Source organism: Benincasa hispida, chromosome 9 (assembly GCF_027475165.1).
Source record: "Benincasa hispida cultivar pf3 chromosome 9, pf3_genome.v1.1, whole genome shotgun sequence".
Taxonomy (NCBI): domain Eukaryota; kingdom Viridiplantae; phylum Streptophyta; class Magnoliopsida; order Cucurbitales; family Cucurbitaceae; genus Benincasa; species Benincasa hispida.
In genome coordinates, this window is record NC_143486.1 from 74,484,267 (window position 1) to 74,512,061 (window position 27,795).

The window sequence follows — 27,795 nt, forward strand, 5'->3', positions numbered from 1 at the left end:
GTACGATCGTGATAAACAACTTACCAAACGGAACTCAAATGATTACCAAATGGATCATAGTTATTTTGATTGGTTTTACTTTCTTGAAATACTCTTAAACCAAGCTAGTTGTCTGTAAATTAGTTTTTATTTTAATGTGATTTTTATAATCATCTACATTCTTTTCTTTAACTTTGTGTTGATATTGCATTTTGTACATTAAATTTATTAAAAAAAATGTCAAACTGTTAATTATTAATTAGCACGACTAGTTTAGGCACTCATGAGTCATAATATATCTAAATATAATAAACTGATATCCTTATCTCAACCCTTTTTCACTCGAAATTAAAATAATTTAGGGAGAACTGTAATGAAATCAAAGATATAGCAATAGATTAGCGGCTCTCTATGCAGTACAACGCCGAGATCCTAGGTAAGCATCGAGCCGAAATGGTACAAATTATTGTAGTTACTTCCTTAGCTGCGTTCAAATTTATGGACTTGGTTACAATACGAGTTGAGGTCAATTTTATTATTACTTTTAGGGTGTATTTGAAATACATTTATAAAATAATATTTAATTTAAAAAATAAATCATTTTAAAAGAAATTAGAGTATTTGACGACCACTCAAAATAGTTTGTGTATTTTAATAAGTTTTTATAAAAAATAATCAAATAAAAATGAGTTTCTTGAAAAATATTTTTTTCTCGAGTCAACCCAGACGAACCCTTAATCTCATTAGCCATTCAAGATCAGACAAAGAACTAATTCTCACTGCTTAATCAAATTTGATTAATTTACTATCTTTTTTTAAGTCCAACAAGAACCAGTTGAACTATCCCTTAAATCAAACTTAGATAAAATTAGTTTCACTTTTAAATATTTGATATTTGATTTCACAGTGTGCAAGTGTTTAAAGCTGGTTTTTTTTAAAAAAAAATGTAGAACGTCCTAATTAATCCTTTCAAATAATTGTTCAAATTTTGAAAGAGTAATTGAGTCAATAAGTGATTTAAGAAAGTATCAAAATAGGTGATCTAGATCTTGTGTTCAAACTCCTACAATGTTATTTCCTCTCCAATTAATAGTAATTTCCACTTGTTTGAGTCTAATATCGATTTCCACTTGTTTGTTCATATTTTAAACTCATAAGTTAATCCCAAATTAAGAGATGTGTTAGATGATATGATTTTAAATCTACCTTCACCGATCAGCTTAAACTTTTAGATCAATCGGCGATTAAAAATCAACATTTTCCATCTAATTTTTAGCATGTAATTAGGAAATGAGTAATTAAGTTTTTATCTTTAATCTGGCATACTTTTTTTTTAAATGGAAATTCACTAACTTTAATCTGATATACTTTAGGCTTTCTAAACTGAGAACTTTAAACAAATACATAAACAATGAAAGCCAACTATGGAAATAAAGACATGCTATACATACTCGAACTCGATTTTCTGCTTCATCTTATTCTGTACATATCACCGCATATAGAAGAAAAAAAAAGAGAAACTGTGATGAAAAAAACAGCAAGTTATCAAAGAAAAAAGAAAAAGAGCAACAAAAGAAAAATTTACAACAATTTACAAGGCAAAAAAAGAACAAAATCAAATGACACCCGTAAAAATAGTAGCTTGACTGTTAAATGTTATATATTGAGAACTTGAATGAGGCTTCTCATGACCTAACTCAACTTGTAGGAGTCTGTTGAACTATATGTTCGGTGTGCTAACCGCTACTCACCAACTATGGCTATTCCATTTTCTGTCAAAATAACTCAAATAAATAAGTAAATAAATAATAATAATTTCAACCTGGATTGTACATAAATTTCAAATGTCAACAAGGAAAAAGTTATCTAAACTCTAAATAACGAAGCAGAAGCGAATTGTGGTGCAAAAAAAATGAAAGAATACAAAAACAGAGAGCATACTAAAATAAAAGTCTTGACACTAACTACAAAAAGAACTTCAGTTCAAAAGAACATGATCAATAATATAATTATAAAACGGTCTAATGACCAACATCCAAAGAGAAGCATTAAACATCAATAATATGGAAATTATCTTCCACTTTTTATTCGCTAACCCACTAGTCAATGCATACATTCGCGGATTAGAAGATCAGAGGTTCATATTCCCTTACCCCCAAATGTTGTATTGAAATATATGGTGCAAATATCAATTTATATCTTTAAATTTTGGGAGTTGTATCAATTAAAACTCTAAACTAATAATTGTATCAATTTAAACCCTGAACCTTCGTAACTGTATAAAATTTACACCCTCTTTCAAATTTTGTTTGACTAATATCGTGTGAAACTTATAATTTGAGTCAATTAAACTGTTAAAATTTCATAAACTAATCAATTCAAACCTTTCTTTATGATTACCTTTAAAAATCATTCATGCATTAATCCTCAATTTACAAAATGGACGATTAGAGTAAATGCATGGATGATTCTCAAAGAAAATTATGACGAATAGTCTAAATTGATTCTTATGAAAGTTTATAGATTTAATTGATACAATTATAAGTTCCACATGAGGTTTTTTTCAAACAAAACGTAATCAAGGGTGTAAATTGATACACTTGGAAAAGTTTAAGGTTTAAGTAGATACAATTACTAGTTCAGGTTTTAAATTGATATATATATAGAGAGAGACAAGCACATATATGTATACATACACATATATAATGTCATCAGCATCAGAATACAACTAATAAGATGCCAACAGTGGTGCACTAGGGAACAGGACAGGAAAAATTGTTAATTGTGATTGCTTCGTTGCGACGTGTGAAAGCTTGGAGGAATCCTCCGAAAGCCTCTCATTCATTTCAATGATTGCACATGAACTTACTAATAATAAACCTTATCAATAGATTTAAAAAACATAGAAAATGCGTTTATTTATATAATATACCACTTACCTTCGTGAATCCATATAAACAAAAACTATAATATCAACTCTGAGCACATTCAAATGGATGAAGGCTTCCTTCCGAGAAATCATGCATCCTAAACCGCTCTAAAATTTCAAAAGGCCTGCACCACCACATACAAATTCATAATTCCTCAATTACCAAAATATGAAAATAAAACATCAAATAGTACAAACATATAGTTAATGGGAGTATACAGCCGAGCAAGGAACAGAGGAAATATTGTGTTCAGGGAAAGGCCTCCTTTGATTTTTAATCTTATCTTTAATGAGAAACCAGTGTGTGTGTGCACGTGTGTCTATATGCGAAAAAGATTGAGAAATAATGATAAGCAAAATAAGATAACAAACTCACGTATGGAGCAAGGGGAAATAATGATAAGCAGAGATCATTGGGAAAAAAAAGTAAGAGACATTTGGCGAATGGGTTCAGATCCTCTAAAGTGGCTATTTAGGATATTGAGATCTCGTGTGTGTGTGTGTATAAATTTACCAGCCTACTAATATATCAACCAAAAAAAAGAGTAATGAAGGTGTAAGTTTAAAATGATGGAGGAATTGGTATGGTAAACATCATCTAGTTAGTTATTTATTATCAAGATTCAACAAAAATTTTAGGTCCGAGAAATCTGGAAAAGAGCTTTGAGAGCTGGTTAGATTTGGTTCTTCGTGATGGGCATTTGTTAATGGGGTTCCGCTGGGGCTCATTGTAATTAGCAACATTTTCAAAATTGTATGAGACATAAGCCTTGAGGCGAGGCAGCCTTTAAAGTGCCTTAGGGCTCACCTAGTCTTACGCCTTGCCTCACCATGAGATAAAGTCTCAAGGCTACCTTAACCCTTTTAAAATATTGATCTTCTTTTGGTGGACTTGGTTTTTGCATTCTCTCCCACATTCTTTATTTGTCCCAACGAAAGTTCAGTTTTGTTTTTTTTAAAAAAAATAAATAAATAATAAAAAAATAATTAAGTTTAAGTACTATTTTGATCCCGAATTTTGTTCAATTTTAGTACCTATACTTTCAATCAATTTTAAACTTAGTCCCTCAAGAAATTCAAATGATAATAGTTAGAATTATGTTAACACCAAGGAACAAGGAATTCAGATAGAAAATAGTTAGAATTATGTTAACACCAAGGAATTCAGGAAGCTCACAGTATTGCTTCTCTATTACGGCAGAGTCTGCGCTGATTGTTCTCTATGGCAGCCAACACATCGGCTGCCTGCGGTCCGACCGCCCCACCGGCTACAAGTGACGGGACTGAAGCAGTTGGAGTCCATAGCTGTGACAGAGGAGGACATCAATAACTCAGAAAGATAGATCTGTGGTCATCTGAACTAAACTCAATACATACTTACCTTTATGGTATTGTCGATGCCGCTAGTAGCAATGGCACAATCAAATGGATGACTTTGCACGCAATTCACAACTGAAAAAGTGAATCAAAAGGTTTTTTACTATTTCAGTTTTGGTTTCTGTAATTAAATGATAATAATTCATCTTTAAAATTAAGCGAAGGTATTTACCAGCTCCATCTCCAACAAGTATTTTAATCAGTCTACCAGTTCCCTTTTCCCAAATAAACCATCTACCATCATCACTACCACTGGCAACGTATTCACCTGGAAATATCATTTTACAGAGATCAATATAAGACTTATCACAAGTACTTTTTAGAGTACCTATATGCTTATTTCTAAAAACAGAAACTGGCACTTGTATTTTACAACCCCTCATTGTTCTTCCCTCATAAAAAAAAATTAGTAATTTAGCACAAACATGATGTGTTACTTCAACTGACATTATAACATTGCTATACCATCATTTACGAGACAATTCAATCTATCAATTCCCGTTTATCATATGACTTGATACATACACACCCAAAAAGGGAAGGAAAAAAAGGGAAAAAAGGGGGAATGTAACATACCATACGAACACCAAAAGACCATTTCCATTGGTGGTGGCCACAACAGATATGCTTTAGAAGATTCGGAGATAGATAAGTTCAAGAATTTTTTTTAGGGAAAAGAGGATTTTTTTCTTTTATATAATACATAACGAATAACCAGACTTTCATTAAGAAAAAAATGAAAAGACAAAATAAAAAAGAATGGTCACAGTTAGATAAGTCTACAATCAAGCACAAAAGACCTAACAGAAAACTAGATAAAGTTTCGCCATTGAGGCCCTCAAAAAAATAATAAACCTAATAAAGGACCAAATATAACTTGAAGAACACAATCCAAGAGGAATTTTGGGTGCAAATATAAGGATGTAATTTCCTCGTAGTGAGATATAAAACAAGGTAGCATGAACCCAAATTTTTATTAACTTTATAATTTGCCAATCTCATGGTTCAGTGAATACCTCTTTGCCCGAGAAAACTGGCTTGTTTAATATCAGTTCCGATATTACAATGACCAACATATCTTTGTTTCATATCAATGACGGGTTCAGGCTGCATGTAAAGTAATATAAGCTTACTCAGAATGAAGATAACTAAAGTTAAATGCACAGAAGCACATAATATTCAAATCCAAACAAAACAATCCTGGGCACTTATCAGTTGAAGCAAAAGTCATAGTTGGGTTATAAATAACTTATGTCAAGTGAAAATCTACCAATGCACAAAAACAGAGGCTACTTCTGAAGAGACTTTTGCTTGCAATAGCAACAGTCATAGTATTTTTCTCAGAACGTCAAATGCATCCCAAATAACCAAAAGTGGCAGAAAAATCTATTAAACATCAAGATAAAATAGATCCGTATAATGCATAGCACTTGCCATTTTGCAAACTTCTAAATTCAGTGGAGTAAGATTTGGCAGCAACTTGAGTGGCAGCATAAACGGAACTTTTGAAATTAGTAATTCTTTCAATGAGGAAATTTATAAACTCAAAATCAAGGTATTAATAGAACCTGATAAAGTGTTGTATCATTTTGTGATGATGAAGGAGACCCACAGGAGCCATTTGGGCCAACCCTATCTCTTGCTGGATCAACTCGTCTATGTATTCTAAGATTTAAACTTCCATGTAGAACGTTGGAATCAACATCATGGGCTTCATCACCCGATAAGGTTTCAAAGTCCAGCTCCACCTCCTCATCATAATCAGAATCTTCTCTTTCCGATCTCGGCCCATCTTGTGAAACATCACTATTTGCATCTGAGCGGTAAAGAAAGTCACTTAATGATAATACACCACCTAACGGTGCTGATCTTATAGCTCCATCATTGCCTTTATTTGATTTTTCCAATTCAGCTGGTTACAATATAAAATAAAATAAATCAAAAGCCAAAAATGAGCAGGAACATGGCAAGATGCAAAAATGCTGAAACAAGCTGAATAATATCTTTAAGTTACAATTTTTTTCCAATAGGAAACAAACATTTCATTGCTTAATATCTTTCAGTTACACATTACCACATAAAACTACGAAAGATCACCTTGAGTATTTTTAAATATGATAAAGAATAAAACACAGGTCATCATTGCCTTTATTTGATTCGTCCAATTCAGCTGATTTCAATACAAAATAAAATAAATCAAAAGCCAAAAATGTGCAGGAAAATGGCAATATGCATAAGATGTTGGAACAAGAGTAATATCTTTCACTAAGTATTTCTAAATATAATAAAGAATAAAACATGGATCAAGAAGAAGAAAGAAACTAGTAAATATTGCTGGTACAAACAAACAAACAAAAAAGAGGGGAAACAAGAAATCTAGCCAAATGCCAACAGGATCGACAAAATGGACTAAAGTAGCATAAATCCAAAATGTGTTGTAGTTAAAACAAAACAGGACCAAGGGTTAGTATTGAGCAGTTAATTTCTATCACAAGCAATACATTTATTTGAATTCCACAATCCTCCACTGGGAAGAGTCGTGGTATGTCAGCTCTCTCAGATCTCCACTCCAAGATAAATATGAATCAAGCGACATTGCAAGTTCTAAGCTAAATTGTACCTGCTGCGAGGTCCCTCTTTACACTTTCCACCTTCTCTGCCACTTCAGGATTAGATGGGGCTAAACACTGGGCAGCAAACGCAAAATCTAGGGCTTCTTTATGTCTACCCAGCTGCAAGAATCAAAATACTGTTGATACATACACTTTCAAACAAACAAAACGATTTTACTACAAAAAGACACTGGGTAAAACCTTTGAGACTCACAATTTTATATTAAACGAGAAGTAAGAGACATAGTGAGAAAACTACAGCAAGCAATAGCACAGAATGACATAAGAATTACCTGTGATAGAGCTTCGCACATGTAGTAATGTGCTCTGAAAGAGGAATGATCCATTTTCCTGGCACTGTAACAATCTCTTATGGCCATATGAACATCATTCTTCCACTTCCGCTGTAAAAGATTTTAGTTTTTTTTTAATTAGAAACCAAAGGATATACTTTATATATATAGTAAAAAATGACGACAGGAGATTGACTTGGATACATAAATTTGAAATGGAACAGGAATTTCATGCAATAAATCTGAGCCTTAGTAATGAACCTTGAGTAATAAAGCTGCACGTGTGCATAATGTATCGTGTTTGAAAATAACGCCAATACTACGACCATATCCATCCAAAATTTCATTGCATGCCTCAATTCCACCAAAGTAGTTCCCACTGTCCAAGCACTTCTCAGCAATTTGTAATAATTTTCTGCATTTATCAAGCTGAAAAATACATGTTAAATTAAACCTTGAACCATATAAGTAATAACATTGTTCATTTAAAGCATTTGTTTGAGAGTCACACCTTTGCATTGACACCACAATTTAATGGCAAACCATTAGATAAATTGGAAATGGAAGGCTGCAATTCCAATCCGTTGAGTACAGGAGTGAAGCTCATTAACTTAGAAACATCTCCTGATGTATACTGCATTGTACCCAGACCAGCTGTGGCAAAAAACATAGATATACAGTTCAGCAGAACAAAATCAAACACATTAAGTATCAAAGTATTGTTTCACAAAGACAGTAATTGGCATTATCTAACTAATTGATAAAACACTGATTGGAAACTAAAACAGAAAAATCACAAATATGGTCCTCCTTAAGAAATCATCATATCTTAGTTTCAAAACAGCCATTGCACATGTTAATAGCATGAAAAGACATTTTAATGTAAATTTAAAACAAAAATCCAACAATTCTCAGATTTCAACTCTCCGACTCTCTCTCCAAGGTTGAATACTTGCACATACAGGAATGAGAATGAGGTGGTCGGGAATAGGATGCCTATTGACTAACCATGTATGGTATGTGGAAATGGGATTTGATTATAGATTTATTTATTATCTAAGATCCAATTACATTATTTACAGCCAATATGAGCATATAATTGAACTAAAATAAATTCCATTATTTATAGATTAAATAACAGTATGAAGTTAAGGTATGTGTATTAAGATTATTTTATTTAATAACTAAATTCATGCTAAATTAACTTTAACTACCATACCATTATATGGTATGTGTTGAACTCCAAAAGAATTTCAGATAAAAAAAAGTTTATCAAAAATAAATCGGAACGATTGATTAAAAAAAATGGACTAATAAAATGCATAAGCTTAAATTTTCAGACAAATTAAGATACCATGATTTACATTCATCAAGTATACATGTTCTCCACTATAGCTAAGCAGGATCTCTTCTCCATTCGGACTAAAAGTAACATGAGTCAAATGCAAACCCGATCGGACCTAAAAAACAGAGAGTTGACATTAGAAGCTCGAATTGGTAGAAACAATGATGACTAGAATTAGCAATTAGCAACTATATGTTTTTAAAACATCATATTTCATCACCCACCAAAAAAGAATCAACATGAAAAACAACAATTTGAGATTTTTCAAATCAGAATAGTCCATTAAGATAGTATCATGCCAAGAAGAAAAAAAAAAGGCAACAATCATAATGTAATGCTGAGTATGCATGAATAAATAGTGAATTCTCATTTCGTGACTACTAATTACTATGACGTCAGATTATATGAATGAAAGATTTTTTCTTTTTTGCCCAAGTAGAGAGACATTTGAGACCTGCATCAAAATCATGGGTTATGCAGATACAGATTGACCACAAGAACCATCTTTATATCACGTTTTGTATACACTAAATTTGACTTTCTAGAGTATATAATGTTCGATCATGTTTCTCCACTCAAGCAATAATAATATCTTGTTGCCAGATTGATATGCATGATGACTAACTAATAGCAATTTCTGAACTCACCCGATCAGAGAGATGCATTGGACAGAAGTAGTTAACACAAGGAGGTGGCGACATCCTCTTCTGGCTGGAAGACAAGGGTGGCAGCATCCTTCTATCATATAACCGTGCAAATGCATCACTGCAGATAAAAATTAATTGAAGTTGAACAGGAACACTTGGGCTCTAGTGCTTTTACTTCCTTTTAAGTAATTCCTCTATGCAAAGGGTTAGCAATAGCAGAATACCTTCCACCAACCAGAAGTAAATGAGGCCTAGTGGAACTAATGTCACAGGATTTCAAAGCAAGGGTTTGTCTGGGAGGATCAGCCAATGACCTCTTTGCTCCACACCGCAAATCAAGCTGACAATGAGCTTAATGTGAAAACAATGAACCTAATAACTGATACCATTTTTTTATTTAAAAAATATGTTGTGATAAACTATTGGGATTAACAAGACAATAATTTTTTTTGAAAAAAAAATGTTGGATGAGCCTCTTCTAAGGCTTGCTGTTTTTTTAGGTTCTATTTCTTGGTAAGAAACAAAACTTTTACTGAAAAAAATAACAGAGTACAAGAGGAGGAAAAAAGGAGCCAAACACTTACCATTTAAAGGACTACAATTCAAAAGAACAAAATCAACATCGTAATTACAAAATGGTCAAGCGCCTCATGGTCAAACATAAGCATATACTATTGAGCTATGGCCCAACATTGAGTAGAGGGATTTGAACCTACGATCTCTTAGAAAATTGAAAAAAAAAAAATCTAAAACATTGAGCTAAGCTCATGCCAGGTGTCAGCAAGGTTTGTTGTTAACACATGCTATCACATTTATTAATGTGATCCATTGTGTTCAAAATGGTCATTTTTAAGAATACATACAATAAAATAAATGCTGCTGTCATATACAGAATCAAGCATCACAGCTAATCCCTCCCATACCCCCACCCAAAAAAGTGAAGGGTAATTTTGCAGTGTCCATTTAGCTTGAATATTGACGAAAGGCAAGGAATGTTAGGATAACAACCAGACTGACATGCCATTTGAAATAATAAATACATAATTCAGAGGAGAAAATTGACGATAACTTGGTCAAGATAAGTCTACGTTGCCACGATATCGTTCTAACTTTAGATGACTGGTGATATACTTTGATCGTGGGCCATTAGCAGCTCCTTGTTAAATAAGCACCAGGAAATCCTTCCAGTGAAACAGCAAGGAAAAGAAACACCAATGGTAGATAAAACCATTTTGTCAATACACAGAAGGCTGATTCATATTACGCAATTGTTTTTTTTTTATATAAGCAACACAGAATGTATTAGGCAAAAAATCGGAGATGAGATATCCACAAGGAACCAAGGGGTTACAAACTAGCAAGAATACGAGGGAAAACAAAAGAAGAAGAAGAAGAAGAAGAAGAAGAAGAAGAAGAAGAAGAAGAAGAAGCTTCCCAAATAACTAGTTCATCAAATGGAAGTGTTAAAGGGGGTGTCAAATGATGGGTGATTTATCATGGTACCAAAGCAAGAAGCATTGGGTTTGAACCCTAGTAAAGACATTGTCTCTTCAATTAATATTGATAACTACTTATTTGGCCTTAAATAAATTTATGAGCCCACCACAAGCGAGGGAGAGTGTAGTTTCTTTTTTTTTTGGGGGGATGAAAAAGTCCAGGTTTCAAGACTACACTGGTAATAATTTTCTTTCAATCACACAGAAATACACAGCCAGGGATCAAAATATATAACTACTATGAACGTGTCAAAGTATTGATATAAGATTAAATTTATCACAACACATTTACCTAATTTTTTCGATTGACAGGTGATTTCACAGGAAAAAAAAAAAAAAAGAAAATTCTGGAGAAAACAGTACTTACAAGAACATTGTGGCATTCTTGGTGAGAAGCTCCATCAGGAGGACAAGACATGCCCTCTCGAAAGTCATGCTGTCTAAGAGTCCCATCCTCACTAGCACTCCATACTACATTTGGATTTCCTATTTCAACCTTCAACGAATTGAAGAAAGAAATTATCAAAACTATGTACATGTGATTAAACCTATATTTACTACAACATAACCTGATCATTCAAAAAAAAATTAATTATTTCATTACGCCTGTCGCCTGGTAGAAGAAATTTTGAAAATATATTTCCCATTGAGTTCTTGACTCTTACAGCTAATTTTTTTACTCTTCTGGCGTGACAGCGATACAAAGCCGATGAAGCTATTGGATTATCATCTTGTCCTCTCCCTCTTAAGCGAGATAAATTAAACAACCGCACCTGTTAAGAAAACAACCCCCCACCCCCACCCCCCAGAAAAAATAGTGAGCAAATCCAACTTCAAGCATAACATACATGAGAAATTTTACAGTATAGTATATTAAACCTCTGCATCCCCAGCTCCAGAGACCACAAGCTCATCAGACGTTTCAGGAACAAATTTTGTACAAAATATGTTTGCAGAATGCCCAGTATCCACAGAGTCCAATAGCTTTCGACCAGAATAGCTCCAGATGTTTATCTGCAAAAAACACAATTAACAAATATCTTCCAGAAAACATAATTTTTCTTCAGAGGATGGAGATTTTAAAAAATAAAAATAAAAATAAAATAAAATAACATTATATATATAATACACACACACACACACACATAAAAGGAGTAACAATAAGGCATTATGCAATACAACTACAGATAAATCAATTACCATCTAAAAGATGAGGTAGAAACATGCTAATCCTTCAATATCAATTAATCATTACTGCTTTCACTACATTCAATTCCAACAGAAGTGGGATGATATATCCAGGGTTATCTCTTTGGTGTAATCTTCATTATCAAGTCCTGAAACTCCATTTTTCCATTTTTGATAGTCCATCCAAAGAAAATTTCTTGAGAATAAAAATTGATAAGTCAAATTTGAAGAGTTTAGAAACTAATAATATCCATAAATTTTATAGAAATAACATTTTCTGTCTCAATAACCGTAAGAAAATATATCACCACACTCTCAACTAAAATTTTAGGCATTTGAAGACTTATCCGACATGCAGCACAAATTGACTAACTTGGGATTCAAATTTTAGGCATTTTCTAACTCAATCTGCATGCACCACCACCTGCAATGATCGGCAGTTGCTATATGAGCAAACTTAACAACATAGGATACCTTTCTCCATCAAAATAGAGTCAGATTCATACTGGCGTGAATTTAATTCTGCTTTACAACAGGAATCATTCTCTTAAATTCTTTTGGTCCAAATGTCAGCAGGAAAGAACATTCAGTAATACATGCTGATATGCTCAATAGATACTCACACATTTTCATAAAGGGCCACCAATTCAAAGAAAAAGAAACAGGTTTGTTGATTCAATCTTCAAGAATAACTACCCAATTACCACTACACATAGTCCAACAATAAAACATGGCCACCATCAAAACCAAAACATTGAGTCATCCACTGGCTACTGTAGATCTTAGGTAAATTAAGTCAAAGAACTGAAGGGAGACTGTCTTACCCGAGTGTCATCTGATCCAGATATCAACAGCGAACCACGAGAATTCCAGGCCACTGCATTAACACACCCCTGATGCCCCTGAAGAGAGAGAGTTGGGGGGTTGTTAATTTAAAAATTGACAGGATAGAGAGAGCAAAGAAAGATGGAATTGTAAGGAAAGGGAGTAAAAACAACATTTGCACAGATTTTGGAAAAAGAGACGCAAAAACTAAATCATGCATCCAACATAATGAGGAAAGACTTTATCATTCTCTCCTACTTCAAAAGACAATATGAACTGTCCTCATCCCTTTTTTATTTTTTTATTTTTGTGAAAAAAGAAACTATTTCAATCCTCGTCCCATTATAGTGACTAGGCTACAGGGTCACCTGGAAAAATGTCATCTTAAGAGAATATAACCACTAAACACCAATATCATAACTTTCAGAACCAAAAATGACAAGTATTAGTTGAAAATGATGGCTAAATCTTATAGGCTTCCAGCTTGCACATGAACATAGCAGAGAAATCAACATCAGATGCAGTTCATAATATCCATTAGATACAAGTAGGAAAGAGTACAAAAGTGGCTGATTCGTAAATATAGGAGCATAAATAGCAGTATGAAGCCCCTTTTAGAGTTCCATTTCCTTACCATGTTAATATGATAGTCAATAACTTGCGTTCATACAGCTTAATACAAAAAATAAGAAACAAAGTCCAATTAAAAGCAATGGGCCCATTTACCTTCCGTCAATACGTTTTTTAATGAGAAAACCTTCTGTCATGGAAAATATGTGAAACAAGACTGAAAGGGAAAACAAAATCAGCCACCAAAAGGGGTGCTCAAACCCCAAATTAGCTATAGAAGAAAGGGGTCCAATCTTAAACAACCAAACCTAAAGGATTTTCACAAAAAGCTTTAATAACTGATGTCTAAAGGAAAGCATTAAATCTCACAAGAGACCCCACCTCAATCTTTTGACATATTTAGAGTTTCATCTCCATATATGGGAGAGAAAACCAGCGGTATATCAAATGCTTAGGGAGGCATTTTAAATGACATGAAACAGTATAAAATACAATGTTAAATGACATGGATAATTATTCTATCACCATTACCAGGTACCCATGTACCCGACATGATGTAAAACATAAAGCTTCTAATGAAGCTTCACATGTAATTTCAACAAAGAATGTGTTATAAGAACATTGTTTTCTTTTTCTTTCATTTTATCTGAAGCTGGTTCTTCATTTTTTTAAAGAAACAAAAAAAAACGTTGTTTCTTTAAGTAATTGCACATTTATTGAAAAAATTGAAAGAACATACTAGGGCATACAAAAACAAGGAGTCCAACCCTAATTACAGATCCGATTCTGAGCAGAACATAAGCAACAACAAATAGAACAATGTTAAAAATCACAGCGGAAGAAACTTAAATCCATACAGACCTCCAGTTCCTTTTCCTGGGAGAGTCTTTGGATGAATGATGAGTGCATCTGCAAACCATATGTGGGATCCTGCATACATAAATGACTTGGAAAAATGAAACAAATTCATAAGAGAGAATTAAAAGCTTCACAAAAGCAAATTTCATAAAGCGGACCCTTACGTTTCCATATTAAGTAAAGCATATAAAAAAAAAATCATTCCTTCAGAATGCAATACTACATTATAAACATTGAAAAAATAACATAAAACATGTAAAACGAGTCACCAAGAAGGTAAAGCTGAACATGAACATAAACTTTAAAGTTAGAAAATAGCATGCTGATCTTCTTTTCTTTTGGAACCTAGACCTCTTACTTATTATATATACATGTAGTCTGGTTTTTATACAGATAGATCCTTTCTTATATATTTACCGATCAATTAATAACATAGTAATCTTCAAAACTATGTTATGTCGTGTTCTATAGAAGAGAGAATGAAAGAGTGAGAACATGTCAATAGAGTTAATCCGGAAGATTCTTGCAGGACAGCCAAACTGCAATATAGCTCATGCCTAAGGATCTATGTTTTTCAACTTTAAATTTGTCCTTGTTTCTTTTTTAGAAAATAATGCTGCATCCTCCTTTACAAATTTTAGAAAACAAAAATAAAGGGAATCCATAGGCAAAGAACGAGACGATTCCGATTTCAATAGTACGAATGAAAACAATAATGATCACAATCAAAGGCCTTGCTATTATTATATCTTGCTTCGACTCATGACACATCAAGGAAAAGGTTCAACGAAGTAAAACAGACGAACTCGAATGAGAGTTCATTTTAGCAATTTCAGAAACTTCCAAATCAACCAAACCAAAATTGCATTGCTTATCGTCCACAAATAGCCTTCAAGAATCCAAAATCTCCTATGTTCATCTGATATCAATACACTTCTCACTTCTCACTTCGCCTCCAACAACACAATTCAACTAAATCCAATAACAAGAATGATATATCTAAAATTCACGCTAACAATCTCCACCTCGTGAAAGTACGTTCACGCTACAAAAACCAAAGACGCCTACAATTCACATCCAATCCAAGAAAACAATTCAAGTAACTCGATACTTGAAGTTGAACGAATGCAACCCCTATGAGAAGGTAGGAGAAGAAAAAAGGCATCAATTAGACATACTTGACGAAAGCTGATGTGCCTGCTCTCGAGCAAACCACAGACGTTGCCATCGTGAAAGGCGAAGTCCTCCATGAGATGATAGAGAACTCAGAGAAACCCTAACGGGAATCAAACTCCGACCGATAATCTGTAGTTGCAGCAGTGAAGGATTCCGATCATTCTACAATTTTCACGCTCCGAGCTGAGAACCGTCTCTGAGGTCTGTCCAAATAAATAAATAGAGAGCTCTACGGGCGAATTAGATGAAGGTCGTGTGACAATTAATTAATCAAGAGGCCAATAAAATTTGCTGATTTTTATTTATTTATTTATTTATAATCTTAGGTTAGAGTATAAAAATTCTCTCGAAATTGGGTGGGTTTACATTTAAAAAAAAAAAATTGAGGCCATATTTATACGGATTGAAAATTAATATATAAAAGTATAATTTTAGATAGATACGATTAAAAGCATTCAAATCTATTACGATTCATTCATTAATAAAATTTGTAATTATTCAAAATAGTTTTTGAAACACCTTCAAATTATATTTTAAGCATATTTTATAGGAATAGTTTAAATAAGGAATTTTCTAAACAAAATGTTTTTTTTAATCAATCCAAACAGACTCTCGTAATGCATTTGAAAAATAAATAAATAAACAAATAAATTATGCCTTTCTACTTCCAACATCTTCATTCTTATACTTAAATAAGTTGCGAAAAGAAAATTAAAGTTTGGAAAGAAAAATAAAAAACATAAAACATACTTGATGTTAGTTACTTCACCGAGATCGTTTGTTTCGCGAGTATCCTAGATTTTCATGGGGTTGGCATTTAGATTATCATGTTTGTTTTGGATTAGAGTCTCTTGAAACATGGGTTTTTCAGATTTTTGAGTTGAAAGCATCCACATTTTACTTTATTTTACATACATATTAATCTTCATTTGCATTATATAATTTAAAATAAATATTATCAACTATTATATCATATATTTTTAGTTATATCATAATTCTTATTATTTTGTAGCAATATGTTTAAATTTAAATTTAAATTAATATTTATTTTATAAAAAAATCGTAAATTATGATATATTATTTTGTTGAGAGAGATAGTATATAAAAATAGTAGAAATTGTATTAATTTTAAAAGAAATTCAAATTGATAAAAACAAATATGTTATATAAATTCAAACTACATCAAATTAATTGTAAAGTAATAAATAGTCATAAGGGCATTATTGAAACTTTATATAAATTTAAGACATTCCCGAGTAAAAATCCTACCAAACAAAAGTAATAGTCTAAAGATGCCGGACATCTATAGTTTCTAATATATATAATTTCGAGCATCTAAGATTCTGGTTATCTACATTCCAAAAAAACAAAAGACCCCTAAAAAAACAAATGACCCCTGAGGGGTCTTTTGTCTTTTGGAATTATAGAAAATTGAAACTTTGGATGTCCAAAATTAGAGATAAATAGAATTATAGATGTCGGCATCTTTACATTACTATGTTTGTTTTGTAAAAATATTTGTGCAGACATATGGGAATATTTTGATAATTGTGTTTGTTTTATAGGATTTCTAGTCGTGTTTGTTTCGTAAAAATATTTTTGAAGATATCTGAGAATATTTTGATAACTATATTTTGTTTCGTAGGATTTCTAGTAGCAAATATATTAAATTTACATAATGTTTTAATAATGTCCTTATGACTATTTATTAATTTATAATTAAATTTGTATAATTTAAATTTACGTAACATATTTATTTCTATCTATTTGGATTTCATTTTAAATTAATAAAATTTATATTGTTTTTATATGTTATTTTTTTCCCTCAACAAATAGTATTAATTCAAGATTTTCTATGAAATATTGACTAATTTAAGTTTAAATTTGAATATTTTGCTAAAAAAAATAAGAATTATGGTATAACAAAAAAAATGATATATATGAATGACAATATTTATTTTAATTATATAATACAAATGAAGAGAAGTATATATATAATAAAAACAAGGACAAATATGTAAAATGGAAATGCTCTCAACTCGGGAATATAAAAAACTCATGTCTGATTGAGGGTACCGAAACTCTTGAGATGCCCTCCACCTGGACATCCTAGGATGCTCGAAAATTTCCTTATGTCAAGGCATCTTACAATACTGCAAAATAAATACGGTAATATAGATGCCCGCTTCATGGGAATTTAGAATACTCACAAAACAAATTATCCCTAAAATACATCATTAATATCATTCACATTATCAATTTTTACATATCAATTTTGTGGAAATACTGTTAACATTTATATGTATGTATTTCAATTTTTACATATTAAACATTGCATCAATTTTCATCTCCTTTTGATCGAAAACTCTTACTGGTTTTTTTAAACAATGTTTAGAGGTAAAAGTGAACAAAAATAATAGGTAAATTTAAATCTACATTTTAAAAAGTGTCATTGAGTCCATAATAAATTTTTAAAAGTGTGATATATCCTTGAACGGTTTTTAACTTATTCGACATTTTTTAATTTTATTTTACGAAACTATTCATTACAAAATTTCAAGTTCATGGTACATAGATTTTCACTTTTATATTTAATAGATGAGTTGATTTTTTAAGCGAATATGTCATAAGACCTATCTTATTAAAGGAGCTTCCCAAATTGAGGACAAGACAAAAGATAGTCTTCTATCTCTATCTCATCCCATATTTAATTTTTCATTCCCTTAGACTTCAAAAGGAATATGTGAAGGTTCTTATCGAAACTATTTCTCGTTTTATCTTTAAAAAAATACACTTTTGATTTATGAGGTTTGAACTCAATGATATTTTTGTCCTCAAATTTTCAAACTCCGACGATCCATTCATAATGATCAGATATTTATAGTTAACTCACGAATAAATAGATCTAAAAAAATAAATCATCACGTGAAACCAGTCCATCTAATAACAATACTATTTTATCTCAATTAGTCAACATGTCAAAATATAAATATATATGGTATATGCCTTAATTCTAAGGTTCATTGAACCTTAGGTTGGTAACTATTTTCTCACATTCATGGCATGGTATTTTTATTATGTTATAGTATCATTCTTAATGTATTTCTAAAAAAATATTATTCTTAATGTATCAATCAATATATTCATAAATCAGTATTTAGTAATTTTCATCTTGTATTTTTTTTATTGGGTTTAATTCTACGAGCTATTTTGACGGTGTTAATTAAGAAATTTAGTTGAAAGTATTTAAGTTAAAAATATTTGGGGAAGAACAAAAAAAACTACTCGTTCATATATGTTTCGTTGTTGAGAGCTCAACTTTTTTTTTTTTTTTTTAATGCGATTTTCAAAACAAGCCAAATTAAAGAATGAAAATGGAAAAAAAAAATGACGTTTTTTTTGCCAAGCATCTATGATTAAAAAAGAGAGAAAATTAATCATATAGCAATTTTTAATGTTATGTTTGGAAGGATGATAAAAAATATATATATTTATAGTAAGTATCTCCTCTTGCAGGTATTCCCATTTTCTTTTAATCGGACACCCTCAATTCGAAAAATGTCTTCGAAAATAAGATATTAACTATACCATCTGTAAATTTAAACTACATATCATTTTTCTCTCGATACAAACTTTTCTTATTTTTATATCTTCTTTTTTTTAAAAAAAAAAAAAATCCAATATAATTTTTATTTCCAAATTTAGTTACAATTTTGTTATCTAAATACTATTTTTAATTTTTTTTTAAATTGTAAATACTTAACCAGTGAACAACATAACGGAATCATAGCTTGTTTCTCTCCTCATAATAGCAACTCTCTCCAGCTTTCTCCCAAGAGCGGAAAGAACATATGCTTATTTAGAAACATCTCGACTCTACTATGGTGTGGGGTCCATCGGCTAAGGGTAGTAATTAACTATGTTTAAAATATCCATTATCCATATGGATGAAAATATCAAAGTCTTAATTTTATGGAAATTTTGATAAAAATATCGATAAAATTTCGATTTTGATGAATATTTCAAGAAAAAATATAAAAACAAAATTTCATACAATAAATTTAAATTAGCAAATAATTATTTTTATTATTATTAAATAGGTTAACATATTTATTATTTATATTAAATTTACACTAGTGATATTTTGTTGCTTAATTATTGTGTTTAGTAAATTTTTCTACGGCACAAAGGAAATATCCATTCACCCATCATGTCGATATCGAACCCATAAAAACATAGAAATATCAATATTTTAACAGAAATTTAATACTATGTTAATTACTAATTAGGATACTTGAGATTGTGTTCTATGTTGTGTACTTCACTTGGGGATTTACACCTAGGCTTGTTGCAACAGTTACCTTATATATTTCTTGGTCGGAAATCTGCTTCTCTTTGCAACAGATTCTGATCCGTCTCTAAGGAGGATGCGTTTCACCTATTCTTTTTCCTGATGGTTATCTCCATATAAATTTCGTATGAATCGCTAGGGAACTACTTATTTGTATTGGGATACTTTGTATTTAGGAAAATTTGGGTCAACGACCTAATATCTAGACCCAATATAATGTCAAATGACCTCATTTTTTAAAAAAACTGTCAATTTACCTTCTGCTGATGTTATCACGATATGAGATTACAAGAATTGCCCCCTGATAACTGTCTCGCTCTCGCTACTTGGATCTCGCTCTCACTGTCTATCTATATTCTATTGTGATGTGATTGTTTGTCACTGTACGATTGATTTGACAATTTTCACGAAATCTGTCTATAACTTAAAATCGTTAACATACAGCAAATATGTAATGGTGAATTCTTTAAAATCTAAACTTTATTTGAACTATCATTTTTTTGAACGGATATTTATTAAACGAGGTTTTCCAGAACAGAGTTTTTTGGAACCAAACAAGTTTTCAAAACGTGTTTTTCAGAATAGAACAAATTTTTCTTGAACTTGGTTTCATTGGTGTTTGTAGAAACGTGGTCTAAAAAAAGTTATGTAAATAGACAATGTAAATAGCATAACGAAAGGGGTGTGAGAAAGAGCGACAACAAGAAAGTTGGAGAGAGAGAGCGATAGTGAGAAAGGTGGAAAGAGTGAGATTGAACGACAGCGCGAGAGCGAGATTGAGCGACAACGTGAGAGCGAGATACATCGAGAGCGAGAGCAATTGGGAGCGACAATGAGAGAGATCCATGTGTATTACTATCTGCTTAATAAAAAAAAATATTCTTTTGCTCTGTAGGATGACAGAAGAGTGTGTACTAATTCAATACGAAGGTCATTGGGATGAGAACCAAAATTTGTATGTTAGAGGCGAGCCAACAGGAATCATTGTATCTATTACCTTGAAGTATGAAGAACTTAAAGCTCACATTTACAGGGTTGCAAATGTAAGTTTCTCAGAGTTTGATGTTGTTACGAGAGTTAAATATAAGCTTGACTTTAAAGCCCCTCCACAGTACATACGGAATGACGGTGATGTTTGCTTCCTTCTTTTCCGGGACAACCTTTATAGAGTTCAGCTATATGTAATGCTAAAATCATACCACGACAAAAATGTGAATATGAGTCATGATGGTACAGGTGTAGACAGACAATACGAGGTATCATATGACCTTAATCGAGAAGTGGGTGATATTCCATTGTCTATGAACACTCAACTATCAACATTATCAATAGACAATGACAATATTCATGCAGTGGACTTGGAGAGAGAAACTCAATGTAACGGACTTGTGCTTGGTAATGAGAGATCAGGAAGACTTACTTCAATGGATTATGGTCCTCCAGAAGAGCGTGATCCTTTCGTTGTTGGTAATGAGAGATCGACAGGCTTGAATTTTATGGATTGTGGTCCTTCAGAAGAGTGTGATCCTTTCGTGGTTGATAATAAAAGATCAGTAGGATTGATTTCTATGGACTGTGGTCATTCAAAGGTGCAAAAACCTGCAGTGGTTGTTATTGAGAGATCGACAAGATTGAAGATGTCTTCATGTCGTAGAGAGGAATTGATTATGCATGGTACCTCTTCATCTGAGACAGATGTTGAAGTTGGTCTTTTTTTTTTTTTTTTTTTTTTTGTAGTAAGAGTGATTTAAAAATGAGACTGTCTATTTTATCCATAAATAATGATTTTGAATATAAGGTAAGGAAGTCAACTAAGTCTTTGTTTACTGTCAAATTTATGGAGGATAATTGTAAGTGCAGTATTCATGCAGTAAAAATTCCAGGTGTGACATATTTAAGATCACGAAGTATATGCGGTCGCACATATGTTCTATTGGAATTTTAAATCATGATCATAGACAAGCAATAACTGCGGTAGTTGGTGAACTAATCCTAGAAAAGTTTACAAGCATAGGACATGTTTATAAACCTCGTCACATCGTTGAGGATATGAGGAAATAGTACGGCGTAAATATAAGTTACGATAAGGCGTGGTGTGCAAGGGAAACCGCTTATGCTCTCACTTGGGGTACTCTAGAAGATTCGTACGTTGTTTTACATGCATATGGTGAAGCGTTAAAAATGAAGAATCCAGGTACAAGATTTGAAATCGAACTTGAAAATGATATCCATTTCAAGTACATGTTTATGGCATTAGGGCCTTATATTAGAGGTTTTTCAAGTTGTCAGCCTGTGATAATTATTGATGGATCGCATCTGAAAGGAAAATACAAAGGGACCATGTTGGTCGGCGTTTCCATGGATGACAATAACCAAGTTTACCCACTAGCATATGCCATAGTGGACAATGAAACTGATCGAGCTTGAAAGTGGTTTATGTCAAACTTGAAGTGTGCCATTGGAGAACCCTCTAACTTGGTGTTCATGTCCAATCGAGTGGTATCTATTAGCAATGCCATTCGTGCAGTTTTTCCAATGACATTTCATGGATTGTACACATACTACCTAGAAAATAATATTCTTTCCAACTTTAAGGACAGTATGATTGTTGGGATGTTCAAGAATGCAGCTAGAGCATTTCGCATGTCAGAGTTCCAAGCACACTGGGACCAACTACGTACTTTTTGAAATGGTGTTGTATCGAAATATTTGGAGGATATTGGTCTTGAAAGGTGGGCACGTGTTTACCAAACAGAACGAAGATACGATAACATGACGTTCAATAGTGCAGAGTGTTTCAATTCATTGACCAAAGAATATCGACAGTTGCCTATAATGTGCTTATTGGAACATGTTCGAGGCCTCATCCAGTCATGATTTTATGAACGGAAAAATTAGTGGGCATCTCGAACGATGTCACACTTGGACTACTGTGAAAAACGATTAGCAACTGAGTGTGACAAAGGCAGACGATATCGAGTTGAGCCGATTGATTGTTATAAGATCCATGTGCGGGACAATCGATTGGACGGTATTGTGAACCTTCATACGAAGGAATGCATATGCAAGGAATTTGACTCACTCGGTATCTCATGTTTGCATGCAATTGTGGCTGCACGAGAACGAAATGTCCCCATCCAAGGTTTGTGCAGTCCATTCTATAACTTTAACTCCCTTGTGGCTACTTGTGTAGAGCCTGTAAATCCACTCGGTCACATATTTGAATGGAAGAAACCTCTGGGATATGTGAAAAAGCATATTGCACCTCCTAGAAGAGTGGTACAGGTCGAGCGACGAAGAGTACAAAGAATACCATTAAGAGGAGAATAATGCAGACAAATAAAATGTGGTAGGTGTTGGAACTCCGGGTATAATCAACAAAACTATAGTGAATCACTCACATTTGGGCGACCTACTGATTCTAATCCAAATGATTCAAATGTCGGTCGATTGTAATTTTCTATGTGCCACTTGTAATCCTCAAAACTATAACTTTCTATGTGCCATTTTAATCCTCAAAACTGTAATTTTCTATGTGTCACTTATCTATTCACGAATCTCTTCAAATGTATCGCTTATCTCGCTCTCCCTTTTATAAGTTTAATTAAGTGGTTTTCTATTCATGAATCATTCTGGAGACGTCTCGCTCTCGCTAATCTCGCTATCACTTGTAATCCCTTTTAAAATGTCTCACTTATGAGTTTAATTACTAAAGTTTGTCTATTGATGAATCTCTTCAAATGTCTCGCTTATCTCGCTCTCCCTTTTATAGGTTTAATTAAGTGGTTGTCTATTCATGAATCATTTTGGAAACGTCTCGCTCTCACTAATCTCGCTATCACTTGTAATCCCTTTTAAAATGTCTCGCTTATAAGTTTAATTACTAAAATTTGTCTATTCATGAATCTATTCAAATGTCTTGCTTATCTCGCTCTCCCTTTTATAAGTTTAATTAAGTGGTTGTCTATTCATGAATCATTCTGGAAACGTCTCGCTCTCGCTAATCTCACTAATCTCGCTATTGAAGGAACTCTTATTAAATAATACCTTTGAGCAGAAGCAAGATCGTTCCAAAACTCATTGTGACAGAATTAACGCATTCACAATCAAACAGACTAGATATGCATTATACAAAAAATTACCGACTGAAGGAACTCTTATACAAGAGTACCTATGAGCGTAAGTGAATCTTTCCAATTCATTGTGACAAAATTTCCACATATACATTCAAACATATAAATATGTATTCACAACACTAAATTACTAGCATGCTTAAAGGATCAATAAATAAAAGATCGAGAGATCATACCAGTTGAAGACTTTTCTTCACAGCAAATCTCGCTTTCGTTAGAACGACAAGCTGTCGTTTAGCAACTCTCATTCGTCTACCTTGAACAGTCTCCACACGAATAGAAGAAAATGGGGACGACATCACCACTAAGAGCCCTCAGTATTCTCGAAGTGAGAATCCAAAGGGTGGGCTTTGTTTGGATTTGATAGAGGGAAGAAGGAAGATAGATCGTATACAACGATCAAGAAAATAGGAGAAAGGCTCGTCTATCATATAGACAAAAATGCTTGATCGTTTAGGTGAAGTATACAATTGTGTAGGAAAAGGTAAACGATCGTCCATATGATCGTGTAGGAAAAGCTAAGCGGTCGTCTATACGATCGTTTAGAAAAACTCGGGCACTAAACGTGAAGGATCTTATACCGAGAGTTCCATGAGCATGTTCAAATCGCTCCGATTTCACAGTGACCGAAATACAAATGATATACATTCAACACATACAGTTATGCACATAAATCTAATTATCGGCATGCTCATAACATGATAAATAACAGGGAAAGGGTTTCATACCACTTCAAGACTCTATTCGAACTTCTGAACCCCAACGCAGCAGATCCCTCCAACAGATCTACCAACACTTGATGGGAACGTCGATTGCAACAACACGATCACGCGAACTCGAACGATGTAGCGAGGATGACACCACCATTAATGAACCCCAGGTATTCTCGGAGTGAAAACCTAAAGGGTGAGCTTTGGTGAATTTGGTAGATGACGGAGGACAACGATTCGTGTAGACGATAAGCAAGTGAAAGATATAACAGTGCTATCGTATAGCAGGAATGCTTATCGCATAGAGGACTTACACGATCGTGTAGGAAAAGCTGAATGATCGTTTAGATAAATCGTGAGGTATACGGTCATTTAGATGGAGAAGCAACTATCGTATAGGCTCTCGAGCGATCGTTTCACGAATTTTGCGGTCGTAGAAATATTGAATGCGCTATCCAAAATGAAAAACTCTTTTCATTTTTAACCCGTCGGTTACCATAACCAACGCTGCCCAGTATCCACGTCCGAACGTGGAAAAATGGATTAATTATCATATAATCAATCAATCAATTATTTAATAAATATAATCATATTATATTTATATCTTATAGTTTGATATTACATATCTACTATAGTTTTTTCCCTCTACTTGATATAAATCATATTTATATATGATTTCCTCCAAAATAATGTATCTCATACATTTAGTCAATTATATCACATATAATTAACCAGTCCAATTATATCATATATAATTGAACTTCTTCTTGTCAATTTGAACATTTAAAATTAACCCAAACACTGGTTCTCGACTTTATCTAAGCTACCCAGGGGACCTAATGGACTTGTCGCTCGAAGCTCCAACGGTACGTGAATAGCTGACTAAACTTTTTAGCCACGAGATCCACCATCCGTTAACTGTTAGTGATTCCACTAAAGACCAACAACTAAACTCTTCTTACCACAGATATATTTCTGTGTCCATTGGATATAACCAATCATGAGTACGATGACCCTTCACAGATGCTCGTAAGTACAGTTGGGCCAATTTACCATTTTGTTCCTGTAGTTACATCTCATTCCTTAAGTACAACTGATTCCTCTAATGAACAATACACATAGTCCAACTATGTGTGAATCCCTCTCGGGAAAAAAGAAGGTGTGTGGTGCCACATTGTTCGAGCCCCAGAATCAGCCCTTAAGGGAGCCATCTATCTACTTACCCCTACCTCGGGGAAGGAGTGAATTCCATTTTGTGTAGCTGAGTTTCCAGCTCCCAAATCAGACGAATCCCCAAAATGGTAGGTTTGAATCGGTGACCTGGCCACTTGCACCTATACAAATCAAAGGACCGCCCTCAATCACAGAAGTTCCTAACTCACTCAGGATTGAGGTCATGTTACCTATGGTCATCCTAGTAAAGTGAAGTCTTTGTCATGAACGGTATTATATAACGAGACGTTAACGCTTCGTGGTCAGGTCTTATACAAACTCTTTGTATAGGACGCCCCCGCTCGTATGTCCCCAACACGAATGATCAGAATCAGACCATCTTTGACAAGTCACAACATTTATGACCATTCCACAAAGCGGGTCGCGTCCGTAGCGTTACCAGGATAATGTTTCCCTCATATATCCATTTACTACAGACCATTTTGGTTATCACTCAATACATGATCCACTTATATGTCACCACATATATGCTTGAGTCACATATAGATAACCAGAGATTTTATGTTTATTGGTTTGTGGTAAAGCAAATAAAACAATAAACCGAGCAAAATACAAGATGTGAAGTAAATATCATATATAAACAACACAAGTGTTTGTACATACTGTTTACAAACTACATGACACGAGACTTTAGGGCATCAACCCCAACAATCTCCCACTTGTCCTAAAGCGAAGTGGGGTGTACAAAAAATTTAGTACAATACAATAAAATAGCACATAAAAGCCCAGTACAAGAAAATCTCCCATTTTCCCTAGTCCAGCCGCAAGCGATCCTGTAGACCCATGCTTCGTAGGTGACCCTCAAACACTGTAGCCGTGAGAGCCTTTGTAAACGGGTCAGCAACATTGTGCTTCAAAACGATCTGCGTGACGATCACGTCCCTTCGATGCACTATCTCGCGGATCAGATGATACTTCCGCTCTATGTGTTTGTCGCGTCGATCATTGCCCCACTATTATCACAATAGAGGGTAATGGCCTAGACATATCTGGAACAACTTCCAGGTCTGTCAAGAACGTCCTGAGTCAGACAACCTTCTTAGCAGCTTCGCAAGCCGCTACGTACTTTGCCTCCATAGTGGAGTCGGTGATGCACCCCTACTTAGTGCTTCGCCACACTATAGCTCCTCCGTTAAGAGTAAAGACTGGCCTTAATGTGGACTTGTGAGAGTCCTTATCAGTCTGAAAGTCAGAATCTGTGTATCCTGTAAGGATCAAATCCCTTGAACCATACACGAGCATGTAGTCCCTTATTCTTCGAAGATACTTGAGGACACTGTGGTCTAGTGACCCTGGCCTAGGTTAGATTGATACCTACTGACTATGCCCACAACGTAGCAGATGTCTGGACGAGTATAGAGCATCACACACATCAAACTGCCAACGACAGACGCATATAGAACCCGTCTCATCTCCTCAACCTCTTGAGGCGTCTTAGGAGACATTTCCTTAGACAAAGTGACTCTATGCCTGAACGGCAGTAGGCCCCTCTTTGAGTGCTGCATCGAGTACTTGAGCAACATCTTGTCAATGTACGATGCCTAAGACAGTGTTAGCACTTGTTCTTACAATCCCGAAAGATCTGTATACCTAGAATAAACCGAGCCTCTCCAAAATCTTTCATTTGGAATTGGGTCGCTAGCCAGTTCTTAACTGTAGTCAGTAGACCTACATCATTCCCAATTAGTAGGATATCGTTTACATACAACACTAAGAAGACTACTAAAGCATTGATGATCTTCTTGTAGACAAAAGGTTCATCAACATTTTGGTCAAAGCCATACGACTTAATCACAGTATCAAACCGTATGTTCCAAGATCGAGATGCCTATTTCAAACAATAAATGGACTGATTCAGTTTGTAAACCTTTTGCTCGTGACCTTGGGCTATGAATCCCACGGGCTGTACGATATAAATGGTCTCCTCAAGATTTCCATTTAGAAAGGCCGTTTTGACGTCCATTTGCCAAAGCTCATAATTATAATATGCTGCAATGGACAGGAGGATGCGGATCGACTTTAACATGGCAACAGGCGAGAAAGTCTCCTCATAGTCGACTCCCTCTACCTGGG

At 33.6% G+C, this 27,795-nt stretch overlaps 1 protein-coding gene across 9 annotated transcripts; it reads right to left on the minus strand.

Moving 5' to 3' along the window:
- Window positions 1-1,402: 1,402 nt before the first annotated feature.
- ASG2 (transducin family protein / WD-40 repeat family protein) lies at window positions 1,403-15,599 on the minus strand. Of its 9 annotated transcripts, none has more exons than XM_090317982.1 (21): window positions 15,298-15,599; window positions 14,123-14,191; window positions 12,691-12,768; window positions 11,558-11,692; window positions 11,344-11,451; window positions 11,046-11,174; window positions 9,407-9,522; window positions 9,183-9,300; window positions 8,545-8,650; window positions 7,702-7,844; window positions 7,452-7,619; window positions 7,191-7,301; window positions 6,906-7,017; window positions 5,854-6,101; window positions 5,720-5,764; window positions 5,302-5,392; window positions 4,458-4,553; window positions 4,290-4,360; window positions 4,086-4,213; window positions 2,919-3,033; window positions 1,403-1,751 (listed from the first exon to the last, which is right to left on the minus strand). In XM_090317982.1, exons 1-20 carry the CDS (start codon window positions 15,367-15,369, stop codon window positions 2,952-2,954), a joined length of 2,226 nt encoding a protein of 741 aa, XP_090174108.1. In that variant the 5' UTR covers window positions 15,370-15,599; the 3' UTR covers window positions 1,403-1,751; window positions 2,919-2,951. The 9 variants fall into 9 exon arrangements, with proteins under 9 accessions (XP_090174108.1, XP_090174105.1, XP_090174106.1 ...); XM_090317979.1 differs by having other exon boundaries at window positions 5,854-6,197; XM_090317980.1 differs by having other exon boundaries at window positions 5,854-6,197; window positions 14,123-14,207; window positions 15,298-15,495.
- Between the last annotated feature and the right edge of the window lie 12,196 nt (window positions 15,600-27,795).

Coding starts and splice junctions, on each gene's coding strand:
- ASG2 (XM_090317979.1), bottom strand. CDS start 15,369: ATGGAGGACTTCGCCTTTCACGATGGCAACGTCTGTGGTTTGCTCGAG. Junction 12,769..14,122: donor CCCAGGAAAAGGAACTGGAG/GTCTGTATGGAT, acceptor CTCTCTCTTCAG/GGGCATCAGGGGTGTGTTAA. Junction 3,034..4,085: donor CGTAATAGAGAAGCAATACT/GTGAGCTTCCTG, acceptor GTGGTGGTGCAG/GCCTTTTGAAATTTTAGAGC.